The sequence below is a fragment of the Salvelinus fontinalis genome, chromosome 16 (assembly GCF_029448725.1).
Source record: "Salvelinus fontinalis isolate EN_2023a chromosome 16, ASM2944872v1, whole genome shotgun sequence".
Classification (NCBI taxonomy): Eukaryota; Metazoa; Chordata; class Actinopteri; order Salmoniformes; family Salmonidae; genus Salvelinus; species Salvelinus fontinalis.
Genome location: NC_074680.1, coordinates 50,543,680 through 50,558,882, shown reverse-complemented (window position 1 = coordinate 50,558,882; position 15,203 = coordinate 50,543,680). Strand labels below are relative to the sequence as shown.

The following is a 15,203-nucleotide window of genomic DNA, read 5'->3' as shown; positions in this document are numbered from 1 at the left end:
CGCTTTTCAGGCGAAAGAACGGACGGATCTCCTCAGCCATTACACCAGCTGTCGTCATCGGCAACTCTATGGTAAGAAACATCTTGGTTCCCGGGGTAAAAAAACCTGTACTATCCTTGAGTACAGGACATTGCAAGGCTGCTTCCGACCATTCTATGACAGATGCCTGGAGATGACGCTATCGTGGTCCATGTGATGTGAAACAACATCAGGAGGGCTAGCTCGGAACTTCTGAAAATTGATTTTAAAGAGCTGATTCTAGCACTGAAAGATTTCCTGGACTACAGGAAAAGGAGCACCGAGCACATCCCGGGGCTGTCATCCCGGGGCTGACGGGGCTGTAGTGTTGCAGGTTGAGAGCTTCAAATTCCTTGGTGTCCACATCAACAACAAACTAGAATGGTCCAAACACACCAAGACAGTCGTGAAGAGGGCACGACAAAACCTATTCCCCCTCAGGAAACTAAAAAGATTTTGCATGGGTCCTCAAATCCTCAAAAGGTTCTACAGCTGCAACATCGACAGCATCCTGACTGGTTGCATCACTGCCTGGTATGGCAACTGCTTGGCCTCTGACCCCCAGGCGCTACAGAGGGTAGTGCGTACGGCCCAGTACAACACTGGGGTCAAGCTTCCTGCCATCCATGACCTCTACACCAGGCGGTGTCAGAGGAAGGCCCTAAAAATTGTCAAAGACCCCAGCCACCCCAGTCATAGACTGTTCTCTCTACTACCGCATGGCAAGCGGTACCAGAGTGCCAAGTCTAAGACAAAAAGGCTTCTCAACAGTTTTTACCCCCAAGCCATAAGACTCCTGAACATGTAACCAAATGGCTACCCGGACTATTGCATTGTGTGCCCCCCCCCAACCCCTCTTTATGCTGCTGCTACTCTCTGTTTATCATATATGCATAGTCACTTTAACCATACATCCATGTACATACTACCTCAATTGGCCTGACTAACAGGTGTCTGTATATAGCCTTGCTACTCTTATTTTCAAATGTCTTTTTACTGTTGTTTTATTTCTTTACTTACCTACACACACACACACACACACACACACACACACACACACACACACACACACACACACACACACACACACACACACACACACACACACACACACACACACACACACACACACACACACACACACACACACACACCTTTTCTTTCAACTATTGGTTAGAGCCTGTAAGTAAGCATTTCACTACAAGGTCTACACCTGTTGTATTCGGGGCACGTGACAAATAAACTTTGATTTGATTTGAAAAGCGGCCAATCATTTCAGGTCCGGTACCATCGTTGGGCCGCGGGTGTGAAAAATTCAGCAGGTTACTGGCATTACACACCTGGCTAAAAGATTACCGTAGCTCCGTTGGAATGACTTTTATAGATAACTTCCACACCTTCTGGAAACAGATGATGCTCTACAGGAAGGAGTCTATCCAAATCATCTTGGCTCCTGGCCTCAACGCATTTCAAGGCTGCGTTGAGACTGACTTATCAAGCCCAGCTCAGTTAATCCCTAACATTGTGTCGCTGAGTTGTCATAATGCTCCAGCAAATGTACATTATCCCAGGGGCGTTGGCAGACACAATGTAAGTGACTTAATTTATGTGCCTCCAATTGCCCTGAATGCATTATTGTATCGTAACCATGTGCCTATGAACCAGAGTTCTACTGTTAACACTGAGGCGGTGTACCCTAGTAGGAAGTCCACTGTGTGTAGCTCACCCTGTTAACACTGAGGCGATGTACCCTAGTAGGAAGTCAACTGTGTGCAGCTCACCCTGTTAACACTGAGGCGATGTACCCTAGTAGGAAGTCAACTGTGTGTAGCTCACCCTGTTAACACTGAGGCGATGTACCCTAGTAGGAAGTCAACTGTGTGCAGCTCACCCTGTTAACACTGAGGCGATGTACCCTAGTAGGAAGTCAACTGTGTGCAGCTCACCCTGTTAACACTGAGGCGATGTACCCTAGTAGGAAGTCAACTGTGTGCAGCTCACCCTGTTAACACTGAGGCGATGTACCCTAGTAGGAAGTCCACTGTGTGTAGCTCACCTTGTTAACACTGAGGCGATGTACCCTAGCAGGAAGTCAACTGTGTGCAGCTCACCCTGTTAACACTGAGGCGATGTACCCTAGTAGGAAGTCCACTGTGTGCAGCTCACCCTGTTAACCTCTCTGGGATCGCGGGACGCTTGCGTCCCAACAGCCTGTTAAAATGTAGAGCGCCAGATTCCAAAAAAATCTATAAAATCAAACTTTATTAAATTACACATATAAGATACCAAATTAAAGCTACACTCGTTGTGAATCCAGCCAACATGTCAGATTTCAAAAAGGCTTTTCGGCGAAAGCATAAGATGCTATTATCTGATGATAGTACAAAAGCTACACTCTCTTTGTTGACAATTTCAACCATGCCGGCGCTACTCAAAACGCAGAAATAAAATATAAAACATGCATTACCTTTGACGAGATTCTTTTGTTGGCACTCCAATATGTCCCATAAACATCACAAATGGTCCTTTAGTTCGATTAATTCCGTCCATATATATCCAAATTGTCCATTTATTTGGCGCCGTTGTACCAGGAAAAACAGCGTTCAAAATCACGACAAAATATCTAAAAAATTACTTCTAAACTTTGCCAAAACATTTCAAAGTACTTTTGTAATACAACTTAAGGTATTTGAAAACGTTAATAATCGATCAAATTGAAGACGGGTCAATCTGTTTTCAATACAGGATATCAACAAACTCACGGAACATTTCAAGTCTTGCTCAACTCTCAAACATAAATACAAGACGTCACTCCACTTCCGGGTCAATATCTTTCTCAGTTCTCTAATGAAAAACCTTAACCTTTTTCCATACAATGGCGACATCCAGTGGAAGCAGTAGAAACTGCGTGGATAGTGATTAGAATTCTGGTTTGCCCATGAGAACCCATTGAACATACAGGAACTTAACAATAAAAAAAGTTAGTCCTCAGGGTTTTGACTGCTATATAAGTTCTGTTATACTTACAGATATGATTCAAACAGTTTTAGAAACTTCAGAGTGTTTTCTATCCAAATATACTAATAATATGCATATCTTATATTCTGGGGATGAGTAGCACGAAGTTGAAATTGGGCACGCTATTTTTCCCTAAGTGAAAACTCTGCACCCTATCCTCAAGACGTTTTAACACTGAGGCGATGTACCCTAGTAGGAAGTCAACTGTGTGCAGCTCACCCTGTTAACACTGAGGCGATGTACCCTAGTAGGAAGTCAACTGTGTGTAGCTCACCCTGTTAACACTGAGGCGATGTACCCTAGTAGGAAGTCAACTGTGTGCAGCTCACCCTGTTAACACTGAGGCGATGTACCCTAGTAGGAAGTCAACTGTGTGCAGCTCACCTTGTTAACACTGAGGCGATGTACCCTAGTAGGAAGTCAACTGTGTGCAGCTCACCCTGTTAACACTGAGGCGATGTACCCTAGTAGGAAGTCAACTGTGTGCAGCTCACCCTGTTAACACTGAGGCGATGTACCCTAGTAGGAAGTCAACTGTGTGCAGCTCACCCTGTTAACACTGAGGCGATGTACCCTAGTAGGAAGTCAACTGTGTGCAGCTCACCCTGTTAACACTGAGGCGATGTACCCTAGTAGGAAGTCAACTGTGTGCAGCTCACCCTGTTAACACTGAGGCGATGTACCCTAGTAGGAAGTCAACTGTGTGCAGCTCACCCTGTTAACACTGAGGCGATGTACCCTAGTAGGAAGTCAACTGTGTGCAGCTCACCCTGTTAACACTGAGGCGATGTACCCTAGTAGGAAGTCAACTGTGTGCAGCTCACCCTGTTAACACTGAGGCGATGTACCCTAGTAGGAAGTCAACTGTGTGCAGCTCACCCTGCACTATCAGCTCAATTATAAAAAAAACATGAGCATGTCCACTTCTGATAAGCTTCCCGGTAAAGCAATAAAAACAGTCCAGCATCCCAGAAAAGTGCTACAAATAACAACAATGCAGCCTAAGAAACAAGGTTCATGAAGTCAGTAACTTGCAAGTAACATATAACATTCATGTTCATACTCTGAAACTCACTTAGATAGTACCTTTGATGATACAGTGGTAGCAGTACATGGTTATAGCATCTACAGAAAATACATAAATGCGGTGGTGTGGTCTACTCAGCAAACTGGATGCAGTCTATCACAGTGCCATCCGTTTTGTTACCAAAGCCCCTTATACCACCCACCACTGTGACCTGTATGCTCTAGTCGGCTGGCCCTCGCTATCTATTGGTCGCCAGACCCACTGGCTCCAGGTCATCTATAAGTCTATGCTAGGTAAAGCTCCGCTTTATCTCAGCTCACTGGCTTTATCTCAGCTCACTGGTCACGATAACAACACCCGTAGCACGCGCTCCAGCAGGTATATCTCACTGATCATCCCCAAAGCCAACACCCCCTTTGGCCGCCTTTCCTTCCAGTTCTCTGCTGCCAGTGACTGAAAAGTAATGGCAAAAATCGCTGAAGCTGGAGACTTATATTTCCCTCACTAACTTTAAACATCAGCTATCTGAGCTGCTCACCGATCGCTGCTCAGGGTTAGGTTGGGTTAGAGTTTGTATGGGTTAGTATGGGTTAGGGTTAGTATGGGTTAGTATGGGTTAGAGTTAGGATGGGTTAAGGTTAGTATGGGTTAGGGTTAGTGTGGGTTAGAGTTAGGATGGGTTAGGGTTAATATGGGTTAGGGTTAGGATGGGTTAGGGTTAGTATGGGTTAGGGTTAGTATGGGTTAGAGTTAGGATGGGTTAAGGTTAGTATGGGTTAGGGTTAGTGTGGGTTAGAGTTTGTATGGGTTAATATGGGTTAGAGTTAGGATGGGTTAGGGTTAGTATGGGTTAGGGTTAGTGTGGGTTAGAGTTTGTATGGGTTAATATGGGTTAGGGTTAGGATGGGTTAGGGTTAGTATGGGTTAGGGTTAGTGTGGGTTAGGGTTAGGTTGGGTTAGAGTTAGGATGGGTTAGGGTTAGTATGGGTTAGGGTTAGTGTGGGTTAGGGTTAGTATGGGTTAGAGTTAGGATGGGTTAGAGTTAGGATGGGTTAGAGTTAGGATGGGTTAGAGTTAGGATGGGTTAGGGTTAGGATGGGTTAGAGTTAGGATGGGTTAGAGTTAGGATGGGTTAGAGTTAGGATGGGTTAGAGTTAGGATGGGTTAGGGTTAGGATGGGTTAGGGTTAGGATGGGTTAGGGTTAGGATGGGTTAGGGTTAGGATGGGTTAGAGTTAGGATGGGTTAGGGTTAGTATGGGTTAGGGTTAGTGTGGGTTAGAGTTAGGTTGGGTTAGGGTTAGGATGGGTTAAGGTTAGGTTGGGTTAGAGTTAGTATGGATTGGGATGGGTTAAGGTTAGGATAGGTTAGGGTTAGGTTGGGTTAGAGTTAGGTAGGGTTAGGGTTAGTATGGGTTGGGATGGGTTAACTTCCCTGGGATATGTGGGATGGTAGGGTCCCACTTGGCCAAAAGCCAGAAAAAATGTAGCGCGCCAAATTCAAAGATATTACTATAAAAATCAATCTTTCATGAAATCACACATGAAGACACCAAATTAAAGCTACAAATGTTGTGAATCCAGCCAACATGTCTGATTTCAAAAAGGATTTACGGCGAAAGCACACTAAACGATTATGTTAGCTCAGTACATAGCCACAGAAAAACACAGCCATTTTCCCAGCAAAAGATAGTAGGCACAAAAAGCAGAAATAGAGATAGAATGAATCACTAACCTTTGATGATCTTCATCAGATGACACTCATAGGACATCATGTTACACAATACATGTATGTTTCGTTCGATAATGTGCATATTTATATCCACAAATCTCTGTTTACATTGGTGCCATGTTCAGAAATGCCTCCAAAATATCCGGAGAAATTGCAGAGAGCCACATCTAATAACAGAAATACTCATCATAAACTTTGATGAAAGATACATGTTTTACATAGAATTAAAGATACACTTCTTCTTAAAGCAACCACTGTGTCAGATTTCAAAAAAACTTTACGTAAAAAGCACACCATGCAATAATCTGAGACGGCGCTCAAAAATAAAAAGAATTCTCCGCCATGTTGGAGTACACAGAAATACGAAATTACATCATAAATATTCTCTTACCTTTGATAAACTTCATCAGAATGCACTCTCAGGAATCCTAGTTCCACAATAAATCGTTGTTTTGTTCGATAATGTCCATTACTTATGTCTAAGAAGCTACTTTTGGTAGCATGTTCAGTGCACATGTCCAAACGCTCGCGCAGATGCAGGCGAACTCGGACGAAAACTTCAAAAAGTTATATAACAGGTTGAATAAACTGGTCAAACTAAGTAGAGAATCAATCTTCAGGATGTTGTTATCATAACTATCCAATAACGTTCCAACCGGAGAATTCCTTTGTGTCTCTAGAAGTTATGGAAAGCAAGACGATATCGTTTGGAATACGCGTGACCAGGAACTGGCATTCTGCCAGACCAATGACTGAAACACCTCCCATCCGGCCCCACATCACACTAGAGGCTTCATTCCACGTTCTACAGACTGTTGACATCTAGTGGAAGGCATAGGAAGTGCAAACAGATCCATATCTTACAGGGAATTGAATAGGCGATGAGTTGAACATTGACCAGTCTCAGAATTCTCACTTCCTGTTTGGATTTTTTCTCAGGTTTTTGCCTGCCATATGAGTTCTGTTATACTCACAGACATCATTCAAACAGTTTTAGAAACTTCAGAGTGTTTTATATCCAATAGTAATAATAATATGCATATATTAGCATCTGGGACAGAGTAGGAGGCAGTTCACTATGGGCACGCAATTCATCCAAAAGTGAAAATGCTGACCACTATCACAAAGAAGTTAAGGCTAGGATGGGTTAGGGTTAGTATGGGTTTGGATGGGTTAGGGTTAGGTTGGGTTAGAGTTAGGATGTGTTAGTGTTAGGACGGGAGGCCAAGACATTCATATCCTTTTTGTGCTTTAATTCAACCAAAGCTCAATTGAACATTTAGCCTTTGGGGGTTTAGGGTTGGGGTAAGGGTAAAGGTTAACAATTTGCCTTGAGGGGTTTAGGGTTGGGCTTAGGGTTAACAATTAGCCTTGAGGGCTTTGGGGTTAGGGTTAACAATTTGCCTTGAGGGGTTTAGTGTTGGGCTTAGGGTTATTAATTTGCCTTGAGGGGTTTGGGGTTTGGGTTAACAATTTGCCTTGAGGGGTTTGGGGTTAGGGTTAACAATTTGCCTTGAGGGGTTTGGGGTTAGGGTTAACAATTTGCCTTGAGGGGTTTGGGGTTAGAGTTAACAATTTACCTTGAAGGGTTTAGTGTTTATCTGAGGGTTCTGTGCTCTGAAAGTCTCCCTCACTGCCAGTTCATTCTGTGTTACAGATAGAAGGAGCATCAACATTTATTCACTGGACCTAAACATTAGCACATAATACAATAGAATGTTCTAAATTCAGTTTGCATTAATTGAATAGTTTACATGAATTATAATTACATTTGGAAACATGTACTATATATTGCAACAGGTTCTAGTGAGGATAGTAGCATTGTAAAAACCATGCAGGTATAGACAGTATCTATATAGATCTATAGCAGAGGATCGTTATGGTTTCAGACATAACACACAATGGAAGATGGACATAATGGAAGCTTTAGCTGTAGGCCAGAACACTGATCCTCCTGGTGGTTTAACTACAATGTTAGCTGTAGACCCACTGGTCCTCCAGGTGGTTTAACTACAATGTTAGCTGTAGACCCACTGGTCCTCCTGGTGGTTTAACTACAATGTTAACTATAGACCAGAACACTGTTCCTCCTGGTGGTTTAACTACAATGTTAGCTGTAGACCCACTGGTCCTCCTGGTGGTTTAACTACAATGTTAGCTGTAGTCCAGAACACTGGTCCTCCTGGTGGTTTAACTACAATGTTAGCTGTAGTCCAACTGGTCCTCCTGGTGGTTTAACTACAATGTTAGCTGTAGTCCAGAACACTGGTCCTCCTGGTGGTTTAACTACAATGTTAGCTGTAGTCCAGAACACTGGTCCTCCTGGTGGTTTAACTACAATGTTAGCTGTAGACCCACTGGTCCTCCTGGTGGTTTAACTACAATGTTAGCTGTAGTCCAGAACACTGGTCCTCCTGGTGGTTTAACTACAATGTTAGCTGTAGACCAGAACACTGGTCCTCCTGGTGGTTTAACTACAATGTTAGCTGTAGACCAGAACACTGGTCCTCCTGGTGGTTTAACTACAATGTTAGCTGTAGTCCAGAACACTGGTCCTCCTGGTGGTTTAACTACAATGTTAGCTGTAGACCAGAACACTGGTCCTCCTGGTGGTTTAACTACAATGTTAGCTGTAGTCCAGAACACTGGTCCTCCTGGTGGTTTAACTACAATGTTAGCTGTAGTCCCACTGGGCCTCCTGGTGGTTTAACTACAATGTTAGCTGTAGACCAGAACACTGGTCCTCCTGGTGGTTTAACTACAATGTTAGCTGTAGTCCAGAACACTGGTCCTCCTGGTGGTTTAACTACAATGTTAGCTGTAGTCCCACTGGGCCTCCTGGTGGTTTAACTACAATGTTAGCTGTAGACCAGAACACTGGTCCTCCTGGTGGTTTAACTACAATGTTAGCTGTAGACCAGAACACTGGTCCTCCAGGTGGTTTAACTACAATGTTAGCTGTAGACCAGAACACTGGTCCTCCTGGTGGTTTAACTACAATGTTAGCTGTAGTCCAGAACACTGGTCCTCCTGGTGGTTTAACTACAATGTTAGCTGTAGTCCAGAACACTGGTCCTCCTGGTGGTTTAACTACAATGTTAGCTGTAGACCCACTGGTCCTCCTGGTGGTTTAACTACAATGTTAGCTGTAGTCCAGAACACTGGTCCTCCTGGTGGTTTAACTACAATGTTAGCTGTAGTCCAGAACACTGGTCCTCCTGGTGGTTTAACTACAATGTTAGCTGTAGTCCAGAACACTGGTCCTCCTGGTGGTTTAACTACAATGTTAGCTGTAGTCCCACTGGTCCTCCTGGTGGTTTAACTACAATGTTAGCTGTAGACCAGAACACTGGTCCTCCTGGTGGTTTAACTACAATGTTAGCTGTAGTCCCACTGGTCCTCCTGGTGGTTTAACTACAATGTTAGCTGTAGACCCACTGGTCCTCCTGGTGGTTTAACTACAATGTTAGCTGTAGACCAGAACACTGGTCCTCCTGGTGGTTTAACTACAATGTTAGCTGTAGACCAGAACACTGGTCCTCCTGGTGGTTTAACTACAATGTTAGCTGTAGACCCACTGGTCCTCCTGGTGGTTTAACTACAATGTTAGCTGTAGTCCAGAACACTGGTCCTCCTGGTGGTTTAACTACAATGTTAGCTGTAGACCAGAACACTGGTCCTCCTGGTGGTTTAACTACAATGTTAGCTGTAGACCAGAACACTGGTCCTCCTGGTGGTTTAACTACAATGTTAGCTGTAGTCCAGAACACTGGTCCTCCTGGTGGTTTAACTACAATGTTAGCTGTAGACCAGAACACTGGTCCTCCTGGTGGTTTAACTACAATGTTAGCTGTAGTCCAGAACACTGGTCCTCCTGGTGGTTTAACTACAATGTTAGCTGTAGTCCCACTGGGCCTCCTGGTGGTTTAACTACAATGTTAGCTGTAGACCAGAACACTGGTCCTCCTGGTGGTTTAACTACAATGTTAGCTGTAGTCCAGAACACTGGTCCTCCTGGTGGTTTAACTACAATGTTAGCTGTAGTCCCACTGGGCCTCCTGGTGGTTTAACTACAATGTTAGCTGTAGACCAGAACACTGGTCCTCCTGGTGGTTTAACTACAATGTTAGCTGTAGACCAGAACACTGGTCCTCCAGGTGGTTTAACTACAATGTTAGCTGTAGACCAGAACACTGGTCCTCCTGGTGGTTTAACTACAATGTTAGCTGTAGTCCAGAACACTGGTCCTCCTGGTGGTTTAACTACAATGTTAGCTGTAGTCCAGAACACTGGTCCTCCTGGTGGTTTAACTACAATGTTAGCTGTAGACCCACTGGTCCTCCTGGTGGTTTAACTACAATGTTAGCTGTAGTCCAGAACACTGGTCCTCCTGGTGGTTTAACTACAATGTTAGCTGTAGTCCAGAACACTGGTCCTCCTGGTGGTTTAACTACAATGTTAGCTGTAGTCCAGAACACTGGTCCTCCTGGTGGTTTAACTACAATGTTAGCTGTAGTCCCACTGGTCCTCCTGGTGGTTTAACTACAATGTTAGCTGTAGACCAGAACACTGGTCCTCCTGGTGGTTTAACTACAATGTTAGCTGTAGTCCCACTGGTCCTCCTGGTGGTTTAACTACAATGTTAGCTGTAGACCCACTGGTCCTCCTGGTGGTTTAACTACAATGTTAGCTGTAGACCAGAACACTGGTCCTCCTGGTGGTTTAACTACAATGTTAGCTGTAGACCAGAACACTGGTCCTCCTGGTGGTTTAACTACAATGTTAGCTGTAGTCCAGAACACTGGTCCTCCTGGTGGTTTAACTACAATGTTAGCTGTAGTCCCACTGGTCCTCCTGGTGGTTTAACTACAATGTTAGCTGTAGTCCAGAACACTGGTCCTCCTGGTGGTTTAACTACAATGTTAGCTGTAGTCCAGAACACTGGTCCTCCTGGTGGTTTAACTACAATGTTAGCTGTAGTCCAGAACACTGGTCCTCCTGATGGTTTAACTACAATGTTAGCTGTAGTCCCACTGGTCCTCCTGGTGGTTTAACTACAATGTTAGCTGTAGTCCAGAACACTGGTCCTCCTGGTGGTTTAACTACAATGTTAGCTGTAGTCCAGAACACTGGTCCTCCTGGTGGTTTAACTACAATGTTAGCTGTAGTCCAGAACACTGGTCCTCCTGGTGGTTTAACTACAATGTTAGCTGTAGACCAGAACACTGGTCCTCCTGGTGGTTTAACTACAATGTTAGCTGTAGGCCCACTGGTCCTCCTGGTGGTTTAACTACAATGTTAGCTGTAGTCCAGAACACTGGTCCTCCTGGTGGTTTAACTACAATGTTAGCTGTAGGCCAGAACATTGGTCCTCCGGTGGTTTAAACATTCAGGAGCCTTACTGCTGCTGGGACAAAGGATCGTTTGGCTCTATCTCTTTTGTGCCCCGGTACCCTGTAATGTCACCCTGAGGGGAGCAGCTCAAACCCCTAGTGAAGTGGATATTCTTTCAGTCCATCAGTATCTTGTGGGGTTTTGTGAAGCCAGCTGTCTGCTGTTTCAGGTCAGAGGAGGAGATGCTGAAGTTTATGGGTCTGATGAACTCAACATGGATCCTGGATGGACACGACATCGTCACAGCCTTCAACCTGTCCTGCTTTAAGGCCATGGTGGACCTTGGAGGTAGGTGACCCTAAACCAAACCCTGAACCTAACCCTAACCCTGACCTTAACCCTGACCTTAACCCTAACCCTGAACCTAACCCTAACCCTGAACCTAACCCTAACCCTGACCTTAACCCTGAACCTAACCCTAACCCTGAACCTAACCCTAACCCTGACCCTGACCGTAACCCTAAACCAAACCCTGACCCTGAACCTAACCCTGACCCTAACCCTAACCCTAAACCAAACCATGACCGTATCCCGAACCCTAAACCAAACCCTGACCCTAACCCTGACCCTAACCTTGACCCTGACCCTAACCCTGAACCTAACCCTGAAGCTAACCCTAACCCTGACCGTAACCCGAACCCTAATCCTAACCCTGACCCTAACCCTGACCCTAACCTTGACCCTGACCCTAATCCTGAACCTAACCCTGAAGCTAACCCTAACCTTGACCCTGACCCTAATCCTAACCCTGAACCTAACCCTAATCCTAACCCTGAACCTAACCCTGACCCTAACCCTGACCCTGAACCTAACCCTAACCCTGACCCTAACCCTAACCCTGACCCTGACCCTAACCCTCGATGGTAGGTAAATGGATTATTTTCCATTTATAAGGTTATTATAATCTATATGAAGTTTTATGCAGCAGCACTCACAACAAAACATAATGATAGTAATATTTTTTACCTGTTAGTTGTCATGGTGATATTCAGTTGTAATACTGATAATGTGTGGTGTTGATATTGTGTGGTGGTGATATTGTGTGGTGGTGGTGATATTGTGTGGTGGTGATATTGTGTGGTGGTGGTGATATTGTGTGGTGGTGATATTGTGTGGTGGTGATATTGTGTGGTGGTGGTGGTATTGTGTGGTGGTGGTGATATTGTGTGGTGGTGGTGATATTGTGTGGTGGTGGTATTGTGTGGTGGTGTTGATATTGTGTGGTGGTGGTGATATTGTGTGGTGGTGGTGATATTGTGTGGTGGTGATATTGTGTGGTGGTGGTGATATTGTGTGGTGGTGGTGATATTGTGTGGTGGTGATATTGTGTGGTGGTGGTGATATTGTGTGGTGGTGGTGATATTGTGTGGTGGTGGTGATATTGTGTGGTGGTGGTGATATTGTGTGGTGGTGGTGGTATTGTGTGGTGGTGGTGATATTGTGTGGTGGTGGTGATATTGTGTGGTGGTGATATTGTGTGGTGGTGGTGATATTGTGTGGTGGTGGTGATATTGTGTGGTGGTGATATTGTGTGGTGGTGATATTGTGTGGTGGTGGTGATATTGTGTGGTGGTGATATTGTGTGGTGGTGGTGATATTGTGGGGTGGTGGTGATATTGTGTGGTGGTGGTGATATTGTGTGGTGGTGATATTGTGTGGTGGTGGTGATATTGTGTGGTGGTGATATTGTGTGGTGGTGGTGATATTGTGTGGTGGTGGTGATATTGTGTGGTGGTGGTGATATTGTGTGGTGGTGGTGATATTGTGTGGTGGTGATATTGTGTGGTGGTGATATTGTGTGGTGGTGATATTGTGTGGTGGTGGTGATATTGTGTGGTGGTGGTGATATTGTGTGGTGGTGGTGATATTGTGTGGTGGTGGTGATATTGTGTGGTGGTGGTGATATTGTGTGGTGGTGGTGATATTGTGTGGTGGTGGTGATATTGTGTGGTGTTGGTGATATTGTGTGGTGGTGGTGATATTGTGTGGTGGTGGTGATATTGTGTGGTGGTGGTGATATTGTGTGTTGTGGTGATATTGTGTGGTGTTGGTGATATTGTGTGGTGGTGTTGATATTGTGTGGTGGTGGTGATATTGTGTGTTGTGGTGATATTGTGTGGTGTTGGTGATATTGTGTGGTGGTGGTGATATTGTGTGGTGGTGGTGATATTGTGTGGTGGTGGTGATATTGTGTGGTGGTGGTGATATTGTGTGGTGGTGATATTGTGTGGTGGTGGTGATATTGTGTGGTGTTGGTGATATTGTGTGGTGGTGGTGATATTGTGTGGTGGTGATATTGTGTGGTGGTGGTGATATTGTGTGGTGGTGATATTGTGTGGTGGTGATATTGTGTGGTAGTGGTGATATTGTGTGGTGGTGATATTGTGTGGTGGTGGTGATATTGTGTGGTGGTGGTGATATTGTGTGGTGGTGGTGATATTGTGTGGTGGTGATATTGTGTGGTGGTGGTGATATTGTGTGGTGGTGGTGATATTGTGTGGTGGTGATATTGTGTGGTGGTGGTGATATTGTGTGGTGGTGGTGATATTGTGTGGTGGTGGTGATATTGTGTGGTGGTGGTGGTATTGTGTGGTGGTGATATTGTGTGGTGGTGATATTGTGTGGTGGTGGTGGTGATATTGTGTGGTGGTGGTGATATTGTGTGGTGGTGGTGATATTGTGTGGTGGTGGTGATATTGTGTGGTGGTATTGTGTGGTGGTGGTGATATTGTGTGGTGGTGGTGATATTGTGTGGTGGTGATATTGTGTGGTGGTGGTGATATTGTGTGGTGGTGGTGATATTGTGTGGTGGTGATATTGTGTGGTGGTGATATTGTGTGGTGTTGGTGATATTGTGTGGTGTTGGTGATATTGTGTGGTGGTGGTGATATTGTGTGGTGGTGGTGATATTGTGTGGTGGTGGTGATATTGTGTGGTGGTGGTGATATTGTGTGGTGGTGGTGATATTGTGTGGTGGTGATATTGTGTGGTGGTGATATTGTGTGGTGTTGGTGATATTGTGTGGTGTTGGTGATATTGTGTGGTGGTGATATTGTGTGGTGGTGGTGATATTGTGTGGTGGTGATATTGTGTGGTGGTGGTGATATTGTGTGGTGGTGGTATTGTGTGGTGGTGGTGATATTGTGTGGTGGTGGTGATATTGTGTGGTGGTGGTGATATTGTGTGGTGGTGGTGATATTGTGTGGTGGTGGTGATATTGTGTGGTGGTGGTGATATTGTGTGGTGGTGGTGATATTGTGTGGTGGTGGTGATATTGTGTGGTGGTGGTGATATTGTGTGGTGGTGGTGGTGGTGATATTGTGTGGTGGTGGTGATATTGTGTGGTGGTGGTGATATTGTGTGGTGGTGGTGGTGATATTGTGTGGTGGCGATGATATTGTGTGGTGGTGATATTGTGTGGTGGTGATATTGTGTGGTGGTGGTGATATTGTGTGGTGGTGGTGATATTGTGTGGTGGTGGTGATATTGTGTGGTGGTGGTGATATTGTGTGGTGGTGGTGATATTGTGTGGTGGTGATATTGTGTGGTGGTGATATTGTGTGGTAGTGGTGATATTGTGTGGTGGTGGTGATATTGTGTGGTGGTGGTGATATTGTGTGGTGGTGGTGATATTGTGTGGTGGTGGTGATATTGTGTGGTGGTGATATTGTGTGGTGGTGGTGATATTGTGTGGTGGTGGTGATATTGTGTGGTGGTGGTGATATTGTGTGGTGGTGGTGATATTGTGTGGTGGTGGTGATATTGTGTGGTGGTGATATTGTGTGGTGGTGGTGATATTGTGTGGTGGTGGTGATATTGTGTGGTGGTGGTGATATTGTGTGGTGGTGATATTGTGTGGTGGTGGTGATATTGTGTGGTGGTGGTGATATTGTGTGGTGGTGATATTGTGTGGTGGTGATATTGTGTGGTGGTGATATTGTGTGGTAGTGGTGATATTGTGTGGTGGTGGTGATATTGTGTGGTGGTGATATTGTGTGGTGGTGGTGATATTGTGT

General features: G+C 44.9%; 1 protein-coding gene across 2 annotated transcripts in view; it reads left to right on the top strand.

The window, feature by feature from the left end:
- asmt2 (acetylserotonin O-methyltransferase 2) overlaps positions 1-15,203 on the top strand; it is a 98,170-nt gene that overhangs the window by 71,324 nt on the left and 11,643 nt on the right. For both annotated transcript variants that reach the window (XM_055865666.1, XM_055865667.1), the window contains exon 7: positions 11,357-11,475. In XM_055865666.1, coding sequence (XP_055721641.1) covers positions 11,357-11,475 — 119 coding nt within the window. The remainder of the gene's footprint in view (positions 1-11,356; positions 11,476-15,203) is intronic.